General features: G+C 35.5%; 3 protein-coding genes across 4 annotated transcripts; all 3 read right to left on the minus strand.

Moving 5' to 3' along the window:
• Positions 1-3,477: 3,477 nt before the first annotated feature.
• LOC131436239 (glycosyltransferase 25 family member) lies at positions 3,478-19,215 on the minus strand. Of its 2 annotated transcripts, none has more exons than XM_058604862.1 (5): positions 18,826-19,215; positions 18,533-18,761; positions 4,690-5,219; positions 4,426-4,629; positions 3,478-4,361 (listed from the first exon to the last, which is right to left on the minus strand). In XM_058604862.1, exons 1-5 carry the CDS (start codon positions 19,005-19,007, stop codon positions 3,689-3,691), a joined length of 1,818 nt encoding a protein of 605 aa, XP_058460845.1. In that variant the 5' UTR covers positions 19,008-19,215; the 3' UTR covers positions 3,478-3,688. The 2 variants fall into 2 exon arrangements, with proteins under 2 accessions (XP_058460845.1, XP_058460846.1); XM_058604863.1 differs by having other exon boundaries at positions 3,478-4,358; positions 18,826-19,213.
• On the minus strand, positions 8,274-9,955 carry LOC131436241 (zinc finger protein 595-like). The gene is made up of 2 exons (XM_058604865.1): positions 8,495-9,955; positions 8,274-8,433 (listed from the first exon to the last, which is right to left on the minus strand). Exons 1-2 carry the CDS (start codon positions 9,830-9,832, stop codon positions 8,392-8,394), a joined length of 1,380 nt encoding a protein of 459 aa, XP_058460848.1. The 5' UTR covers positions 9,833-9,955; the 3' UTR covers positions 8,274-8,391.
• A 294-nt stretch (positions 19,216-19,509) lies between the features above and the next one.
• On the minus strand, positions 19,510-20,407 carry LOC131436242 (uncharacterized protein C16orf52 homolog A). Its single transcript, XM_058604866.1, has 3 exons — positions 20,180-20,407; positions 19,912-20,124; positions 19,510-19,855 (listed from the first exon to the last, which is right to left on the minus strand). The coding sequence occupies exons 1-3, from the start codon at positions 20,280-20,282 to the stop codon at positions 19,668-19,670; spliced, it is 504 nt and encodes a 167-aa protein (XP_058460849.1). The 5' UTR covers positions 20,283-20,407; the 3' UTR covers positions 19,510-19,667.
• Between the last annotated feature and the right edge of the window lie 33 nt (positions 20,408-20,440).

Consider the following 20,440-nt stretch of genomic DNA (forward strand, 5'->3'; position numbering starts at 1 on the left):
GGATCGATGACGCTTGTGGGGAGATCATGCATACGCACTTCTATAGTACTATCTTCCACATATACTAGAATGTTGTACTTGATATTTTCATGCTCCACATAGTGCACATTATTATTGTCTTTAGAGAATTGAATTGCATCCAAATCTTTATAGAACTGAATATAAACAACATTATTTATCTTATTGCATGAAGTAAATGCACACGTTTATTATCAATATGCATTTGCTCTGTAAGCAAACCTTCAAGTTCTCGTACCGAAGGTCGGATTTTGCACTGCCTGAAGTCAACAATAGTTGTATTCTTCCGTAGCGACGGTAGCTTTTGTTCCTTTGGTTCACTCATTTTGAGATCGTTCTATTGTTCACTACACAATACTGTACTTCGTTTTTTCCGTCCCGAACGTAAGCGGTTTTGATTTATCGACTGACTTGGATGAGATGTGAAAGCGAACTGTATGAGTATCTTATTCATATTCACTAAACTGTCTTAAGATATTATTAAGCTTATAAAAATGATATTAACTACAGTCAGCTTCCGAAATGTTCCTAATTAAATTTTTCGATCTATTATGGAAACGAGAAACGCCTGAAACTCCATATCTCAAACGTTCGGCGAAAACCCCAAAAATATAAGTTCCGTCCTGTTAACTTTAAGCAAATGTTCTACACTGCCCAGCCCCGAAATGAGGAGTCGTCACAGCTTGGGTGACATCGATGCATTAGCTTACCATTATTTCATTTGACAGACATCCTTGAAAGTATGCACAAACCGCTTAGCACGAGATATGTATGTAAACAAAATCTTTACAAACTATTGGGCTTGTAAAGAAAGCTAAGAATAGGTAATGCCAGAGATATACACGCGAGATTGACAATCGAGTCATGTAAGATGATTTTGGTGTTAGATATTAATCACGTTTCTTCGGCAAATGTTTTGATACTTCAAAATACATTCACTTTACTCCTTTACGATCCTGACTTTTAAGCACACCCACTAGATGCGTAAGACCGATTCTTGAGCTCGACATAGTAAAATGTCGATCGCCAACACGATTTTATACTGATTGCTCAGTAATCAAATTGCTCTTTCGGCGGTGCCAATTTCTGCATTTTTGTACGAGATTCAGAAATAAAATTTAAGTGTACATGTTATTGAAAAACATAAAGTTTGTTTATATATATATATATATATATATATATATATATATATATATATATATATATATATATATATATATATGTATATATATATATATATATATATATATATATATATATATATATATATATATATATATATATATATATATATATATATATATATATATATATATATATATATATATATATATATATATATATATATATATATATATATATATATATATATATATATATATATATATATATATATATATATATATATATATATATATATATATATATATAGTTATGATAAATCTGGAAATTTTGAACAGCTTTTTGTTGTAACCCTGAAAAGAGCTTTAATTTAAAGGTGCGCTTCAAAACAAAGATTCTCGAAAGGTGAGATAGTTAAATGTTCACAAGTTTATATCTCATGCCTCTCCGTGTGTCCATGATGACATTTGATCAATAGCACAGTGTCTCCTCGGTATCATCGCCTTCTGCATAAGTAGCAGAATGACAGGGTGCGAATTGTTTGTATGATATAGCCCCTTGGAAATTGCGAATTCGATTAAAATTCCTTCAAATAGGACAATAAATTCAGCTTGGCAACGCGATACTGAAGCACAGTCATGGCATCACATAATATTTGTGGAATTTGGTCTTTCTGTTTCAACAGACTTCGCTGTCAATTCTTGGCGTACAGAATCATTCCATGGCTAGTACTATGTCCTACTTACACTAAGAACCCTTCCAAGTCGGGGGCTCGAAAATACGACAACTGGCTTGCAAGACTTAATTTTAAATTCTGGAACTGGATTCAAGAACTCAATTCGAAATCTGGGACAGGTTTAGAATTCAGTTTCAAAATTCTGAAACTAGATTCAAAACCTGAAATTAAGTTCAGAATTCAGATGGACCAGAATTCAAGTGCTGAATTCAGTTTTAGAACTCAGCTCTAGAATTTCATCCAAAATTAAATTCCCTACTGCTGCTGGTTGCAGGCGACTGCTTGCCACGACGTCCGAATGCGATTGAGAGCATGACCTGAGCGTTTGAGGCTTTATATCACGCAGAAGGTTTGTTTTTACTAATGTCTTGTAGAACATCGGGGCTGAAATGTGCCTGACTACCTCATAACCGTCGGATCGGGTACGAGAAAGGCGAACAAGCGTGATGAGGTTTTCCCAAGCTTGAGAAAAATTAGTTTAGAGTTATTTATGGTTATCTCACACTGTTTAAAATTTTATCGGAAATTGCTGATCATATTTCTGATCGCGTGTGAAAAGAATGATATTGTTACATTTAGTACAACTCGAGATATCCACGATTGAGTTCTACCCGTTCTTCCACAAGGCGAATTTTGAAAAGGCGCTCCATAGTAAGGTAAGTTGTATTCACGTCAAAATCGAAACAAATATCAAATTTTATACATATTGCATACTACTATGGTCAATTCGTCGACGTGACAGCTGTGCCAATTGTCACGTCAAAATATTCATTAGTGTTTAGTATACGTCTGTCTTTCTGAAGTATTAAAAGTGCGAGGGGAGTTTTTTACAATGACTGAAAATATTCAACAAGGAAGTTTCATTTAATTTTGTGTACGGAATCAGATTTCTGGTGTCGAAACGTTCAGAATCTTGCAAAAAACTTTCGGTGATAATTCCATGTCGAGAGCAAGTGTTTTTGATTGGTACAAGTTGTTCAAACAAAATCGAGAACACGCTGACGACGAAACACGTTCAGGACGACCATCAACATGAACTGATAATGAACAGGTCAATAAAATCAAACAATTGGTGTTCGAGAATTGTCGATTACTAGGATCGATGAAATATCGGAACCATTTTGAAAGATCATTCAGGCCTCAGAAAAGTGAAAGCACGATTAGTTCCAAAATCACTTATTTTTTTGCATTGATTCTTCGTGATTTTTTCGTCAAAAACTCAACTACTGACTTCTGGCCATTTAGCAAACGGAAACGACCGCTCCGGAGAAACCGTTATTGACACAAAACAAACGGAAAATATCAAACGTGAATCGTTACGCGCATTGAAGGCTATTTCGGAAATTGACTTAAACAACTGTTTTGAGGATTGGAAAAACGGTGGCACAAGTGTATTTGGACCGGGTAGGATTACTTTGAGAGGGACGAAATAGATTTGGAAGAATAAAGAATTTTGAAGTTATGAATAAAGTCTTACTATTTTTTGCCCAAAGTAGTATAAAGCAGTAGTATATTACAGATGTTGGTAATGCAGCCTACATACAGTTGAATTGTTTTGATTTTTCGAATCCTGGAATTCTCTTTAATATGAGTACAATAGGTTTTAATGTTCGGTTATAAAAATTTATTAAAATTAACTAAACTCGTATAATAAGGCACATCATATTTGGTAATAATTTCATTGCTCTCAGAAAGTCGATAGAACCCATTTGTTTTCTTCTTATCATTTTAATTTGCGCTATACTGTCATTTGTGCGATGTCGCAGTAAAATCATTTTGAACTTTCGTTTGATTTGTTTTTATCGTGTTATTTCATAGTTCATTTCTCCTATTTTTAACACTCAGCTCAGTATCGTCCTTAGTTACGGACGAATCGAACAACAAATTGCTATTTAGCTGTTCTTTGTCTCCTTTCTTCTCAATCAAAATGTCCGTTGTATTATTGCTAACCTTTAAGACATTGTCAATTCTTATCGAGTCCTCAGTGTCCGAAATGTACCCATCATCCCCAGTGTAATGAGTTGGATAGAGCAATAATGGTGCTGCACTCCAAGCAATCAAGTTCCTGTTATTAAAATGCCTTGCCCATGAATCATTTGGATGGTTATCAAACATTATGGGAATATATTCATCCACTGGAACTAACTTCTCAAGAGGTTTTTCTTCGAGAAGTTTCTTCGCTCCTTTCAATGACACTAAATAACCCAAAGTCCAGTACGAGTACCCTGCTTTGACCATTGTATTAGATCCGTCTACCCATTTTTCATCCTCTTCTTGCAACCGTTTACGACCAAAATAAATTAGATCCCATCCTCCGATAGTTCGAGCTTCGTTTAGAAGTTGATAAACACGTCTGCTGAAGTACGGCTCGAACCGAATATCATCCTCTAAAATCAATACTTCTTCTTGCTTGAGTTCGATTATTTTTTTCCAGATATAGTAATGGCTGAGAAAACAACCGATTTCGCCCATGGTCATTGGTCTGCTTGAAATTCAGTAAAATGAAAGTTATTATATTTATATGTATGAATAGCGTACAGGTAACGTACCTCTGATGAAATGGATCCGCGTATCCTGGTAGAAATTTTACGCCTATTTCACGGAGAACATCGTCAGTCAGTTTCTTGCCATCGACAGCCGGAAAATATTCCACCTCCAAACCTAGTTCATCGAAATTGTTTAGCATTTTCTTACGTCGTTCGGATCGTCTTTCCAAATTTATCATATAAATGTGGGACAAATCTAACTTGTTTCTGAAAATAGATAAAAAAATTTTAATATTTCTCATCAGAGCTTTTCGTTTCAAGGCTCACTTTGGCGAACTTTTTACAAAGGATTTCATATCTTCCTTGATATTGAGAGCTCCATATTGATTGATGATGAATAGTTTGATATTGGTCAACTGTTCCAGATCTTTTTCAATCGCATCTCCTTGCTCCAGAGGTGCTAGTAAGTAACCGTAGACAAGAGCATTCGAAATATACATCGGTATTCCACTATATTTAGCGGACATCGCAAAAACGATGATATCATCTAGTGGTCCGTCATATTGCCCTGGTGGTAGTTTTCTTGGATCAAAAGTTAAATTCACCGACTGTAACACGTTAATGTTCACCAACATTGCACTGTGTACCATTGGAACAGCAAATTGACCGGTTTTGTCATAATTAAGGATTTCCTTGTACTGATCGGTTCGCTGATAGTAATAATCAGCTGTCATTCCACACCAAAAGTTAGAATACAGGCCATCGGACAGAAGCATTGGCGCCACGATCGGCAAATTTAGATCAACTAGTTTGGATAGAGCTTGTGAATCTGTAATGAATGCATCCGCATCGAGAAACTGTAATAATAACATTGTTGTATTATGAGAATTGAAGAGGTATAAATTTATTTCAAAGCTAAGTTCTAGATTTTATACTTGATCAGTATCTAACGAATTGAAAGTTCTAGATGTCTCTATCACTAAGATGCTACAATATATTCATTTAAAAAGGTGTGATTAGATCTATTTCGGTATCGGCAGTATGTTCTTCATCTTTCTTCAAAGTGGTGGCATCTAAATTATCCCATAAAGGCAAAGGATCGATTTCATCTTTTGTTACTACACGTAGTTGCCACAGCACAAGAAAATAATTTTACTTGTATCTTACTCTAAAAATGGTACGAATAGCGGAACGACGTGTGACACACTGGAAGCTTAATAAAAAAATCAAGTTTCAATAACATTAAAACGAGGAAATATATAACTTGTTATTTAAAAGTGTAACAAAGCAGTACTTTTGAAACTTTGTGTTTAGCTAATTATTACTTACTAAATTGGCATCAACATTATTGATTATTATATTTTCCGGTTATATTGAAAGGTTTTAAACTTAAGGTCTTTCTGACCCAATATGTAGAGTTGGGAATCGAACCTAGGTGGACTGCGTGAAAGGCATCGACTTACCCATCACGATATACCCATCCTCCTATTGATTTTTAGTTATTGAACTGATAACAACAAATACGGTCTTGGTATACCTGAGAGATTAGATTGTCAGGGAGGAAAAGGTTGGAAACCATTTTGTATCCGCTTTGTAATATTACTAGCAATCAAAATGCCTTCGGCAAAATCATTACCTTTTCAACTTATAGAAAAACACTTGAAATTGAAAAGTGAGTAGCATTTTTCGTTATCTGCACACCCTAACATACATAGAAAAAAATAATGAAATTTACACGAAATGTAAATCAATAGTAACATGGAATAGACATGTGTTGGATCGAAAATTTGATTGAAAACCATCAACGATGCAAAACTAAATTGGATTGCATTGAATTTTCAATAAATAGAAGTGTATCTTTCAATTAACGCTTGCTTAGTTTTGCGATTAAATTGTATTGAAACGTACAAACTTTCAAAGTAAACTTATGTTTAATTGCCTGCTCCAAATATGTGCATAAAATATATGTAAATTCACAAATTTTTTTTTTCTGTGTAGATCGATTCTCACAATGATTGCATGACTTTTCTTTATACGAAAGACAATGTTTTTGTAGTTTTATCTATCTAGTATCTAGTATTTGAAAAATCGTCACAATAAATTATATTCGCGATGTTGGAAGGTGACCATTTATTTGACTCAACGTTGTTCATCTAGACTATTTTTTATTGTGTTGGTAGTTTTCACCAGAAATTAAGTGGCGGCAGACCACAAGCAAGTAAATATTGTAACAAAACGGGTTCGATTTTGTATTGCGTTGAAGGATGAGAAGTAGGCACAATTCTGTATATAGTTTTGGCAATATGTATTAAATCTATATGCTGCATGAAATTCGCATGGACGTATACAAATCAATACACAACAGGTAATTCTGTATGGATGGCAACTCTGTTGGTAAATGAAAAAAATAAACAAAGTCTAGATGACAGACAGAATGTTATTGATAGGGTAACGTGGCGCCATCATGACACATGAGAGTACTGTCTCAAATAAAGGAATATTCGAAATGACCGTTAAAATGATTGAAGAATCTAATTTGAGTGTCCTGTCTGTTAGTCTGTGATGAAATCAGGCATCCCTGTAAGCAGTTGATCAGTGTTGACAAACGAGGGGGAACCAACTAGTGCATCACGAAAAATTATTTTAATAAGAATTTACTCATACTGTCATGTCTGTTAGTCTGTGCCTTTTATTCGAATCTATGTTTGTGAAAATAGGTGTAGGTATCCTTGGGCAATCGGAGTGAGTTCTAGAGTGTTTGATTTCTATTCCAGGTATTTCTGTTACAAAAAAAACGAGGACTGGTAAAACTGAATTCAGTTTATTAGATCATAAAATACCGAATTCTACAAACCAAAGAAATTCAATAACATATAAGAAACTTACATTTTCATAGTTTCTTATGACAAAACACTCTTAAAATTTTCTCAATAATCACCCTGTATCTCCGGAACCGGAAGTCAGAATTTTGAGAGAATGGAGCCATACTTTTCTCATTTTAGCACGTATCACCCTATAATTCCGGAACCGGAGGTATGGTCCTGATGAAAATCAAAAAATTTGAGTCTATGTTTGTGGATCGACTCAGTCATCTCTGAGGAATTCGAGGGCACATTTGCGTTACATATACACATATACAGACCACGATGCATAAATATAGACGAGACAAGCTATATTTGGTTGTGTTGGAAATGAAGAACGCTGCATGAAAACATCGGAAAAATATATGGATTAGTTTTATTGCAGAGTTATAATACGCAGTTCGAAAAAATCTTTCGATTTTACATCTTGAAAGATGCACATAAATGGAACGTCATATTTCACACAAATTTATATCCAAGAATATGTAATACACAGAAAGAAATCATGAATTTTACAGGTGACAACATTTTTCAAACAATACAATTCATAACTATACACTCTTAGAAAAACGAAATTTGCGCTTGACGTAAATTTAGGCATGCCGTAATTTCTTCGTTGATGACCCAATATTACTTCTATTAACATGTAAAAATCAATTTTGCATCTGTATCGATGTTAGCTTCAGATGAATGAACTGTGAAGTTAATGACATAACTTATCTATACATGATTTGAGTCGTGAATGTAAGCGAATCGCGAAGCTCATTTTATGTGCATCTATAAAGATGTAAATTTTTCTAAGCGCATACTCAGCTTGTCAAATAACGCAATATTCCATTCGTACAGAATTTTACAGGCTTCGAGTGTAATTTGCACTCGTTTACCAAGTTAAACTAATTATTCATTTTCAAAGACAGTTGCTTTCATATCGAAGAACAACTCATTAGATCTAGCGTCTTGTTGCTAAACTAGAAACGTTAAAAAAATGTCAATTGCACAATTCATTGGGTGTAGACTTGAGCATTCAGCAACTGCGTAAATTTAATAATGCAAATTATAAACTAATTGTTAATTTTTTCCCGAGTTTTATTCTATCATTATATATACTTTTCTTTTCGTTGTTAACAAGTTTTAGTTACATCTTTGTCATCTCTTTATATACACCGTTTTAAACAACCTCGCTCTCTTCATTCATAACGTCTTCTTTATGCTAGAATGAAATATAAAAATGAAATTAGGATAGATCACAATAGAGTTAAAAAAACATTTACCACACTAAAAATATGTCGCTTGACATGCATCGACAGATGATCACTTCGCATGAACGCCTGCTTGCAAATGTGACAAACAAATTTTTTTTCTCCGGTATGTTGCCTTCTATGGCGTGAAAGTTCGAATGAACGGGCAAACGAACGATCGCAATCTTCCCAAGGGCAAAGGAAAGGTTGTGTGTCTCCGTGAAGAATTGTATGAGCTTTCAGATGACTAGCACGGGTGTAAGTTTTGTTGCACCCGGGATGTGTACAACGATAGTTTCGCGCGGAACTGTGATTTTGGGTTGATGTAGAACATTTCCGTTTTGACTTACTGGTCTGTTTAGTAGATATTGCCACAAGTTTTGATGTTCGTCGACCGGAACTAGGCTTTTCTGGACTTTTAATTACCTTTTCTATTACAAAATTGTCGATATTGTGCCGTTTCATATGGACACGTAGATGATCACTCCGAATAAAATTTTTTGGACATTCTGGGCATAGAAATTTTCGCTCACCAGAATGCTTTCTGAAGTGACGTGTTAATGTTTCGGCTCGCGAAAATCGACAGTCACATCCTTCCCAGGTGCACGCAAAGGGCAACTCGCCGGTGTGTACCCGTAAATGAGTAGTGACATGTGATGATTTAGTATAAGTTCTCCCACATCCACCCCATGGACACACATATTTTCGTGCTTTTGTCGATGTTATTCTCATTGACTCATCCCGCAAGGAACAAATTTTTACATAATCTTCGGGATCTTCTTCTAGAATGATGAAATTATCCTCTATATTAATATCAGCATCATAAACATGGATCAATCGTTTCGACCTGTCTTCAGAGTGTACTTCGTTCAGATCAGAATCGTAAATTTCCTCATCAGCAGAAACGCTCGAACCATCATTATTGAAGTTTTCAGACTCATGAAATTCATTTTCCTCTTCTGCTTTCTCTGTCAGAGAATCGCTGCCTTCATACACCAGTTCCAAGTGTTCGTTTTGCAACAGAAATCTCAAACCACTCCCGCTCGATTTCCTTTGCTCCGAAGACTTTGGGTGTGGCTCCCATTTACATATCAAATCTCCAGAATGAATTTTCTCATGAGCTTTGAGGTGATTTAACTGAAGGTAATGTTTTCCACAACCAGATTTCGGACACTCATAGACGGTTATTGGTTCGGGATTTTTAATACTATTAATTTCTACCGAGTTCTCCACGGTATCGCTGTTAATTTCCTTAGTAGTCGATCCATTAACTGACGATTTAGACACCACGTTAGTTGCGTCATTCTCGAGAAGATACTGTAAGATGGTCACATTTGTGGGAAAATAATCACCTCCACCGTTTGAGGTCATATCGTATCGCACTTGAAATTACTATAGACTGGACATTTGAATATAAAAATAAACTAAGGAACAAAAACTAACAATCTAACGATAAAAAGCGACTTTCGTGTTTATATTTCATTGAAACGTCAAAAATACAAATAACTAGAGATGGGAAACTTATCGATATTTATCGATAATATCGATATTATCACGATATCGATGATATCGATAATTCAGAGCATTGACAAAAAATATCGATATTCGATATTGCAACCATGGAGTTAAGTAAAATTATAATTTCATATTATTACCTCGCTCGTGTAGTTTTTATCTAATATTAGATATTATATGGCTATGTTAGGCTATTATATGGCTATGGATAGGCTATGTTATAAAATACGTAAATCAAATCTTACCCAAAATCAAAGGCATCATATTAACTAAATATCCAGCTCTCACATTTCACGAACAAATCATTGGCAACATCCTTTTTAGCGAGCATGGCACCCTCAGGCGAGTCCGCATTGAATCTCATACACGCTTAAAAATAGTTACTCAAACATGAGTAAGATCTCACTCATCTACAGAAAAAGTGGAACAACTCTAATTTAGAGTAACTCCGAAGTTACTCAAATTTGAGTTCTTCCACTGGAAACGATATTTGGGTAAAATCTACTCATTTACTGAGTAATACTTTATTTGTACATGTACCACAAATAGAGTAACTATCACTCAAATTTTGAGTGAAATTTTATTTCACATATACCAAATTTGCAAAAAATTGCTCATTTTCTGAGTGTATTGTATTAAAATATTAAGTAATTGAACTCAATACTATATCAAGTGGTGGTTGCTTGGAGTAGTGTGTCAATCGCAAATTAACATACATGTCAGTTATGTTCAGGCACCAATCATACACTTATTCCTCATAAATGACATTTGAGCATATTCGTTTCCATTTTAAAGCACAACACGAAGCTGATCATTCCGGTTTTTGCAGACACGTCACCCTCGAAATACGCGATCTCACTAACAAAATATACAACCTGTTGCTACAAATGGTTATTACAACTTTTAGACTGATCTTGCGAATAGTAACAAAAAAAACGAGTTATTGCGGTTAACTCAAATTTAGAGTAGGAGTTACTCAAAATCATTGATGATAACTACTCAATTTTTGACGTTTCCATGTATCATTTGAAAATGAGTAACTAGTACTCAGACTTTGAGTAACTTTTTCTAAGCGTGTACATAGAAGTAGTAGAGAGAAATGTCAAATTCGTTTGGCGCACACGAATAATACGCGCCCATACAATAGACATGATATGTTGAATGTGATGCCGTGCATGGCGTTATTGGACTAAAGATTAATTTCGCTCCAAGCTGACAGGGTCTGCTAAAATTGACTTCCTGCACGCAACTCTTCTAAAGGGCGAACAGTACTTAATGTTAAGTATTTTGTTGGCAGCGTGTATGCTATGTATTGAGCAAGCACCAGAGAAATCAAATATTTTCTCTTATTGGGAAAATTACACAGAAATTTATTGCACAGCGTCATTTGATTATTCTAGCAACATCAGTTGCCGCTGAAAGAGTCAATTCAACAGCGGAAAACACGGCTTGTTTGAGTCCAGGGATTTTTCAATTTTTGAAAATGTAATATGTTCGGCTGTGAACTTAAAATTATTTTTGCAATCAGATATACTTTCTTGTTTTAATAAATTTTGATTCATCTGGTGACAAATATCGATATTTATCGATAATATCGATATTTAATTGCGATATATCGATATTATCGATAACTGATTTTATTCGATACTTCCCATCTCTACAAATAACCCCACAGGAAATTTTTGGTCGTTTCGATGCAGCGCTGCCAACTAAACCGATTTATCGGAATTTACACCGATTTTTGACTCGATACAGGTATACAGATATGTCTCTTGAAATACCGATAATTCAAGATAAATACCGATTTTCAGTTGTTGTGTTTGGTTCCCTAAAGGTACTTTTTTTTGCTCGAAAAATCAGTATCCTCATTAAATTGATTTTTCGAGATAGATACTGTACAGATCTCTTGTTCGTTTTATTTATATTGGAAACTTTAGAGAATTTACAATAATCCGTATTCATCAAAAGAGAAAGTAAACAGAGTCTCTCATTTGCAGTTAGGCCCTTTTGTCTTAAAACTATCGAAATAGATTTTACCGTCAAATATAAATTTTTGAAAAAAAAAACAGTTGGCAGCTCTGTTTCGATGGAAATTCACACTCAAAAAAATCCAAACGTTAATCTTATTTGAAAAAACACGTAGATTCCAAAATTGCTTTGTCATCGGAGTTGACGTGATCTTCTTAACAACCAGCGGATCATGATTGAACATGAAATGAACCATATGTCAGAATTATTGCTGTTGTCACATATATTTTATGTGTCATGCAATTATTTGAATTCATTTTGTCATGTTCATTTTGTGCTCGCAATATGGCGTCAGTTGAAAACACTAGAGCAAACAACATAGGCCAAATCCCTTTTGACCCTTCTAGGTATTTATCACAGTGATTTTAGGATAAATAAAATACGAAACTGGAACACAAAAACTGCTTCAAAAATACGAAACTGAAACACAATACAATTTTGTTTTTTTTCTACAGCGGATTTCAAAAGGCAAAACCTCTAGATTGTGTTCCAGCACATCAATCAGATCTTGAACTACTAGTTCCAGCTGAATGCATTCCTTAAAGGGAACAATGTTTGCTTCAGTTTAGCTGCTTCGAGAAAGGATTTAGAACAATGCATTCTGTATTTTTGATATTTTTCACCAGTGATTCAACAGAAACGAATTTAAAAGTAAAATTTTCACAATATCTGCGTGGGAACAAAATTTATCGCAATGTTATGTCCAACAGACTATGTAATCTATTAGTTTTTAGTACCAATATACATGATTAGGATTCAATATAGAACTTTAGAATAACAATTACATTAAAACAATGTGACTATTAAGTAAAATTCTGGTTACAAATATCTTCAGATGAAATAAATTTTACAGCACAAAGTTCTATGGATAAAAATCACATACGTTTTCACGTAGCATTGAAGTGAGGATTTTTCTGAGTGCATCATTCCGGAACGAATTTCTAACAGATACACGATACCGGAAAATTACTTAATTTTGAGTACTTTTCAATCACGATGCTAAATGGACGGGTGGCAATACGATGTAGAATTAACACTGGTGGCGATATAGAGCGATTTTGGATGTGTTTGTAATTATCTCACGAAATTAAGTATGGCGCTGTGATTCACGCAGGTAAACATCGGAACATGGCTAAAAAATTATATTTCAGAACTAATATGTAGTTTTTTGAAAAATAAGATGTGAGAAAGAAAAATGGAAATATCGGCAGTCGCTGGATCAGCCGACGAATCACGTCCTGCAATTACCGAGCATAAAGCTTTATTTTATATTTATCATGACGGAATTACTTATGTCGTTTTCGTTTGAGACAACTGAAATTGCCCCAGGGTAATTTCATCAAACAAACTCTTTTAACGAAACTGTGTTGGTTTCGCAATTAGCAACAGGGATCTGGGCAAACCTTCCAACCCGAAACTGGACCAGAAAGTGGTATCTCTAATCATGAAGAGCAAATCAATGTCAATGCGTGATTTGGCCAAAAAAGCAGGAACGAGTGCCGGAATGATCCAGCGTATCAAAAGGCGAAATCACCTGAAGACCTACAAGAAAATCTCGAAACAAAGTGAGAACAGAAAAAGTGAGCAGCATTCGCGTCTTTGGCAGTGTCCGGATGCATGAGTTTTGATGGACGATGAGACTTATGTAAAGGAGGATCCAGAAACCCTTCCAGGTTCACAATACTTTACTCTCGTCGTTGGGAAGGCTGTGAGCGATGCGGACAGGTCGATTCATGTGGAGAAGTTCCGTCGAAAGGTATGGCAAGCAATATGTTCCTGTGGGTTGAAGTCAACCATTTTTTACATAACCGGAACTATGAATGCAGAAATCTATCGATCTGAGTGTCTCTAGAAGATATTGCTGCCGTTATATAAGAAGCATAGTACATCTCCACTGTTTTGGTCGGATTTAACGTCGACTCACTATGCTCACTATCAATTGGCTTGCGGAAAAGGGTATAAATTTCGTTGAGAAAATATCAATCCACCAAATTGCCCTCAGCTTCGACCCATCAAACGTTACTGAGCAATCGTGAAGTCTTCAAGAAGACTGGTAAAGCAGCTGGGAACATGCAGGAGTTAAAAAAAATTGGGCTCAAGCGTCCAAAAAATGTGATGCAACACTTGTCCGTAACTTGATGAAGAGCGTTCGATCAAAAGTTCGAAAATTCGTGAAGGAATAACTAAAATTTCATCAGATTTTCATTATGCTTGTACAAAAAGCAAATACAAATTTTTAGCTTGAATAAAATATCGCTTTTTGTCACAATTTGACAGAATAATTTGTGGATAGCTTATTTTCGATGCACTCCTTCAAAACAAGGTTCGAAACTGACTCGATTTTCAGTTAAACAATTTTGAAACTAGGTTCGAAACTAGATTCAAACAAACGGTTTGACAGCAGTTAGGGTGGACACTGGGTTAGGTTGCCGATGTTTACATTCATCGATTCCAGCTTAATTTTGTGAGAAAATTTCCAATATACTATATATCAATCAATTCAGCTCGACAAGAAGTCTTTACGTGCTTATTTGAGATTTTTTTAACCGATTTAATGAACATAGGCTCGTTTGAACGACACTCTTGAGCCGCTCGCTTTTCTCAAAGATGGTTGAACCGGTTTAAAAATAAGGCTCATTTGAAAGCTATTTTTAGGCTATGAACTAAGTTCGAAGATCAAATGGCTCTCACTTCTAGTTCCGGAGATATAATGGTATAAGTAACGTAATCGACAAAACATTTTTTTTCTCTCCTCGCAATGTTCTCGGAGATGGCTGAACCGATTTTATCAAATTTAAGCTTGTTTGAAAACTACTTCCAGGGATATGACGGTATAAGTGGCGATTTAAACAAACTTAGGTTCATCAAAAAACTGCTATTGAGTTGTAAATCTAGTTCGAAGATCAAATGACGAACACTTCATGTTTCGGAGATATAATCGTAAAAGTGACGTAAACGACAAATTGTTTTTTCCTCTCTCCGAAACAAAATCAGTAATTTTATCGAATAAGCGACGTAAGCGCAGAAGCACGCATTTGTGAACTACCCGAATCAATTTTTGAACAAAACCAGCCCCCATTTGTGTCCGAAATTATCAAAATGAAAAAAAGTTCTAATGAAACTGTTTGAATGATAAGCGAAAGGTAATATTTACTACTAGTTAGATTAATCCTTTATAACCCAGGGGTTTTAAAATTTGAATCAAATGAACTGATATCATCAATTCCTCTATATTATGTTTTAAAAATATGGGAAACGCAAAAACACTGTTAGGAACCTTTTCTAAACGAAATTAGCCCATTATATGATATATCATATATACAAATGTCAGCAAAATACAAAGCAATATATGATTTACTTTTGCACTGCCTTTTTTGCCTAGTTAGTAGGTCAGGGGTCATGGATAAAAATATAATAAAATGATAAAAACAAACAGCAACAAGTTGCGTAGTATAGCTTTTTATTCTGCTTTTTGTTATCGTGAAGATGTTGGTTTTGTAATTCCTCAGTAAACATGTTTTGAAAAACCGATATTTTTGCGTATGGTATATCATACGCTAGTACATAATTGGTTAAGAAGAGGCTTTTAACATTTATGTTGGGTGTTCAGTTCAGGAATTATTTTATATTGCTCTAACCACCGCTCATGGAAAATGCACGCTCCCGAAAACCATCGCAAGCACCAAGCTGCAAGTCATTTTTTTCATCATAAATTTCAAGATAATTTCTGGCTACAAATTTTCCAAGCTAAGGATGTTAAAGACAATAATAATGTAATAAAACAATTCTCAGAGCAGATAAAAAACCTAATGTCTGCAGTGAGCATTGCATGAGAAAGCTAGTGTGTTTGTGTGATATTCAACCGAATTAAAGATACTGTCTTTAATCGTGAACTCAAATGTTTTATTCCGTGTAATATGAATAATATTTTTATTATTATATTATATACTGCGCGATGGTAATGATGAAATGAATTAAAAACATACTAGTTTTCGCAAAAAAAATTATGATTCAATTAATATTTTTTGGTATGGTAACGTATCTTAACAACCTATTCGGTACAGTGTTAAATAGGATCTGGCCACAAGAGAAATAGACCACTTATTGTCTTTCAATTTAATGAAGAGAACATTAGCGACAACAAATATTAAAGAAAACATGTTTTTTATTAAAATACTAACACTGATCTGTTCTTTGGTTCTCAGCTTTTTTCGATCCGCGATCTGCAAAATGTACTAAATTCGAAAAATGTTGAAGTTCGAATTGGGTACTTAATTTTCCTGTGGTTTACACGCATTTTCATTCCATATAGAAGTATACCCATACTCATTGTATCCGTGTGCGTTACTAAGACATTAAATTATATGATTCAGTTCAGTCAATTTATTTGTCAGATTACTCGGTCTACAATAAACGGTTTGCAATGTAATCAGTGTGGTACCGAGTGCGGCCCTGTCTCGGTAATGCAGCGGTCAGAGAGAGAGTGAATAGAGAAAGGGTTCGGATGGAATAATTTTGGATCGGCTCTAAGAAACAATATAACATCAAAAGAAATGTAGAAAAAAATGTACAATATTTATGTTATGCCGATGCGAAAATTCGAAGCGAATGCTCTACTTCACATCCTATGCTTGCATCCAATAGGAGATCTCACTCTAATCTCATCTCTCCATATACAAGGTGAGATGAAAAAACTGCAACCAACTTCAGACTGCTGTCATTTCTAAACCGCTCGTCCCATAGCTGTCAGATTTATTCTAGTGACAGCTCATTATATTATTTACAAGCGCACAAAAGCATTTTGGTGGGAATTTTTCAGAAAAAAAGTTATTTGTGATGGAATTCAAGTGTGATAGTGTGATTGCTTTGCATTTGGCTGGAAAACCACAAGTGGCTATCGTTAGAGCCCTCCAGCATTTAAAAGTGAATAAATCTTTTGTGTCTCGTACCATCGCTCGTTACCGTGATACTGGTAGCGTAGCCCGACGTCAAGGAAGTGGACGAAAAAAAACAGCAACATCGGCAGAAATGGTTCGAAAAGTGAAGAAGCGAATTGAACGAAATCCGCGTCGCAGTGGCCGAAAAATGGCTCGTGAGCTGAACATATCGCAATAAGCCATTCGGCAAATATTGAAAAATGAGCTTGGACTAAAGCCATTGAAGTTCCAAAAAGTGCAAGATCTTACTGATGCGCAAAAAAAAGTTAGACTCGAAAAAGCTAAAGAGTTGCTTCGCTTGGCCGAAAGTGGTGAACTGCCGAATTTGGTTTTCTCCGATGAGAAACCATTCGTTATCCAGCAGTTTGTAAACAAACAAAATGATCGTGTTTACTTGCCAGAGAGGTCAGCTGAAAATTTGCAACTTCGGTTGGCCACCAGAACTCAAAAGCCGGCCATGGTGATGGTGTGGGCCGCCATAACAGCCGATGGTCGCTCGCCGCTCGTATTCATCGACCGTGGGGTCAAAATAAATGCGCAAATCTATCGCGAAAATATTTTGGAGGGAGTTCTGAAGCCCTGGGCACGCAAACATTTCGGCCGCAGACCTTGGACATTCCAACAGGACTCAGCACCATCGCACTCAGCACGCGCCACCCAAGAATGGTTAAGAAATGAGGTTCCTCGCTTCATTTCCACCGCACAATGGCCACCAAAATCTCCGGATGCCAATCCGTTGGACTATTGTGCCTGGGGTATTTTGGAAAGCAAGGTTGGCACTAAAAAATACCAAAGTGTCGATCATCTCAAGCAAGCGCTTCGCCGAGAATGGGACAAAATACCGCAGAGCCACTTTCGGGCAGCGTGTGATGGTTTCATTGGCCGTTTGAAGGCCATAGTTCGTGCCAAAGGTGGCCAATTCGAACAAATCTAAACCGATTCTCAAATTTGATGTTATTTCCGACATTTTTTGCTTTCATTCAATAAAATTAAAAAAAAAATGAAAAAATTATGGCGTTTTACTTTGTTGCAGTTTTTTCATCTCACCTTGTATACGGTAAACGGTGGAACTGAGATGACTAGACCAAACTGTATATAGAAAATATTCCGTTGTAGGTCACTAGCCAACAAAATAGTAGCTGTAATTTTCGATCTGTGCGAAAGAATTTAGACATCCAGAACATCAAACAATGTATTGAGTATATTACACAACTTAGTTTAAATCAGATCACTTTGTATGAACTCAAGCAAGTTTTAGTGGATTTCAAAAATGGTTAGGAGGGAATGCGTAAGAATAAAAAAGTTTAGCAGAGATTAAAAAAGATTAGGAGGGACTAAGCGAGATTATCCGAATATTAATTCGGATTAGATGAGTTTATTTGTATGAATTTGTTCAAAATTTGAAAAGTGTACACGAATCTAGTATACGAAACGTATCTTTCCGTGTAATAAAACAATTCTCAGAGTAAACAAAAAACGTTATGTCTGCAGTCAGCATTGCTCTATTGCATGAGAAAGCTAGTGTGTTTGTGTAATATTCAACCGAATTAAAGATACTATCTTAACACTTTGTATCAATGTTATCACTCACCAAAACAAAATCGGCCCAAATTTTCCTGCCTTTATCGAGGGCTTCCTGCTTCAGCCGAATTACATCCGCAAATCGTTGTTCGGACCAATGAGAAGCACTACCTTCGTCGGGACGCATTTCTTCGTCGCTCCGGTAACCAAAGTCCACACTATGATAGTACCGGGAAACTTTTTTCAACCATGTTTTGGTAATATCAATACTTCTATCCTGGTTGTGATCGGAGCGAAGCCTTTTCATTAAAGTTTGAAATGAACAGTGAATATAAAACAACAGATAACGTATGCAATATTTACCATAGAGAGATCCGACCTTTCGGGTAGTCCAAACTTTCGAGAAAAGAAAAAAAATACGGCAGTGTATGTTCCTTGTTGCGAATCAAAGTGACAATTAAAATTTTTGGTTTCTGGAAAGCAATTTCAGCCAAAACTCCATTCAGCACGAGTGACAACAATGTCACTAGACTTAAAAGCAGCATCTTTTTTGACGAAGCAATTCTTTTTAATTTAATTTTTTACAAAAATCCCAAATAGGCAGAGGCAATCATGTCAACGTCACTTTACATATTTTTGCTTCTGAAATTACTACAAGCATAAACTTTCCAGCTTGTACACTACCACACATTCTAAACAATTTTGTGCACCGGTGAAATTAGTTTGTTTATGTTTCTGCTCTTCCTTTCATTCTATTGAAAGAAATGCTTCTACTGATATCACATACTAAAACTATAAAGTGCGCTCAAGTGTTAGTGCGTGTGTTGATCTGACAATCACGCACAAAACATCAATCAAATACATGCATATTTTCGAAATTGGAAATATTGGATAAGAATCATATGTTTTAGATATGTTCAGATTTCTTTGAGATTCTATGAATCTAACAAATATTAAAGCTGGATTCATAGAAGTAAATGCGAAAGTTCTGTAAAAGGGAATTTCTTGGTTTGAGGATATGATATTTTTAACAATAATAAATTTCAATTTGTTCACAGTAATATCACACACTTAACGTTTAATTGTCGCTTAAAACTAGCAGAAAATATGAATAGAACAGGATTCAAATAATACCAATCCCAGCACATAGAAACTACGAATTTTGTTTATTGAATACTGCGTGCGATAACGAATTACAACTCGCTTTAAAATTGCGGTAAGCAAACCTTTTCCGCAAACAATTCCGAGATTACTGTTATCCAGAGAGCCAGTACAAACATTATGTAGGAAATTCCAACCTGGTGCGAATGAGGCAAATGGTACGGTTGGCCTCCGATTTCATCTACATGAAACCCAAGAGGAAATATCACAGCAGCCAGGCAAAACAGAACCACTGAAAAATATGAAATTAGAAGGCACGAAATACCAGGGACCGATTGAGCTTCATACTTGCAGTAAAGCCAACCCATCTGGCATAGGGTATCACATTCCGGTCCCAATTACTGGAAGCAAGTAGAATGATAGTAGTCGTGATGCATATACAGCCCACGAAAATGCAGATGAGGGCAATCAACCATTCGGGCTGTAGCTCTGGTGTGAAGCAAACCTGAGGTCGGTTGTACAGTGTCATACAACTCCACATCAACCCAAGACGAGTTTCTCCTAGAGAATACGAAATTTTAGTTGATTGAAACTGTACGAATCACAGCAAACTTACCACCCACACTGGTTACAATCCAATCTGGCATTGCAAGACTAACTATGGCACAAACATCGGCTGCCATGAACAATGCCGCACTGATAGAAGTCAATTTATCCATTTCGATACGGCCATAAATGTTTCAACAGTTTAAGACAACATTATCACTTTTTTATTTCAACTACAATGTTTGTATTGTTGAATATCATTTGTTGTGATACTCTACTGACAGATAAGACTACCTGTCAACATTTTCTATTTTGATCTCTGGCCTTGAAG

The sequence above is a fragment of the Malaya genurostris genome, chromosome 3 (genome assembly GCF_030247185.1).
Source record: "Malaya genurostris strain Urasoe2022 chromosome 3, Malgen_1.1, whole genome shotgun sequence".
Classification (NCBI taxonomy): domain Eukaryota; kingdom Metazoa; phylum Arthropoda; class Insecta; order Diptera; family Culicidae; genus Malaya; species Malaya genurostris.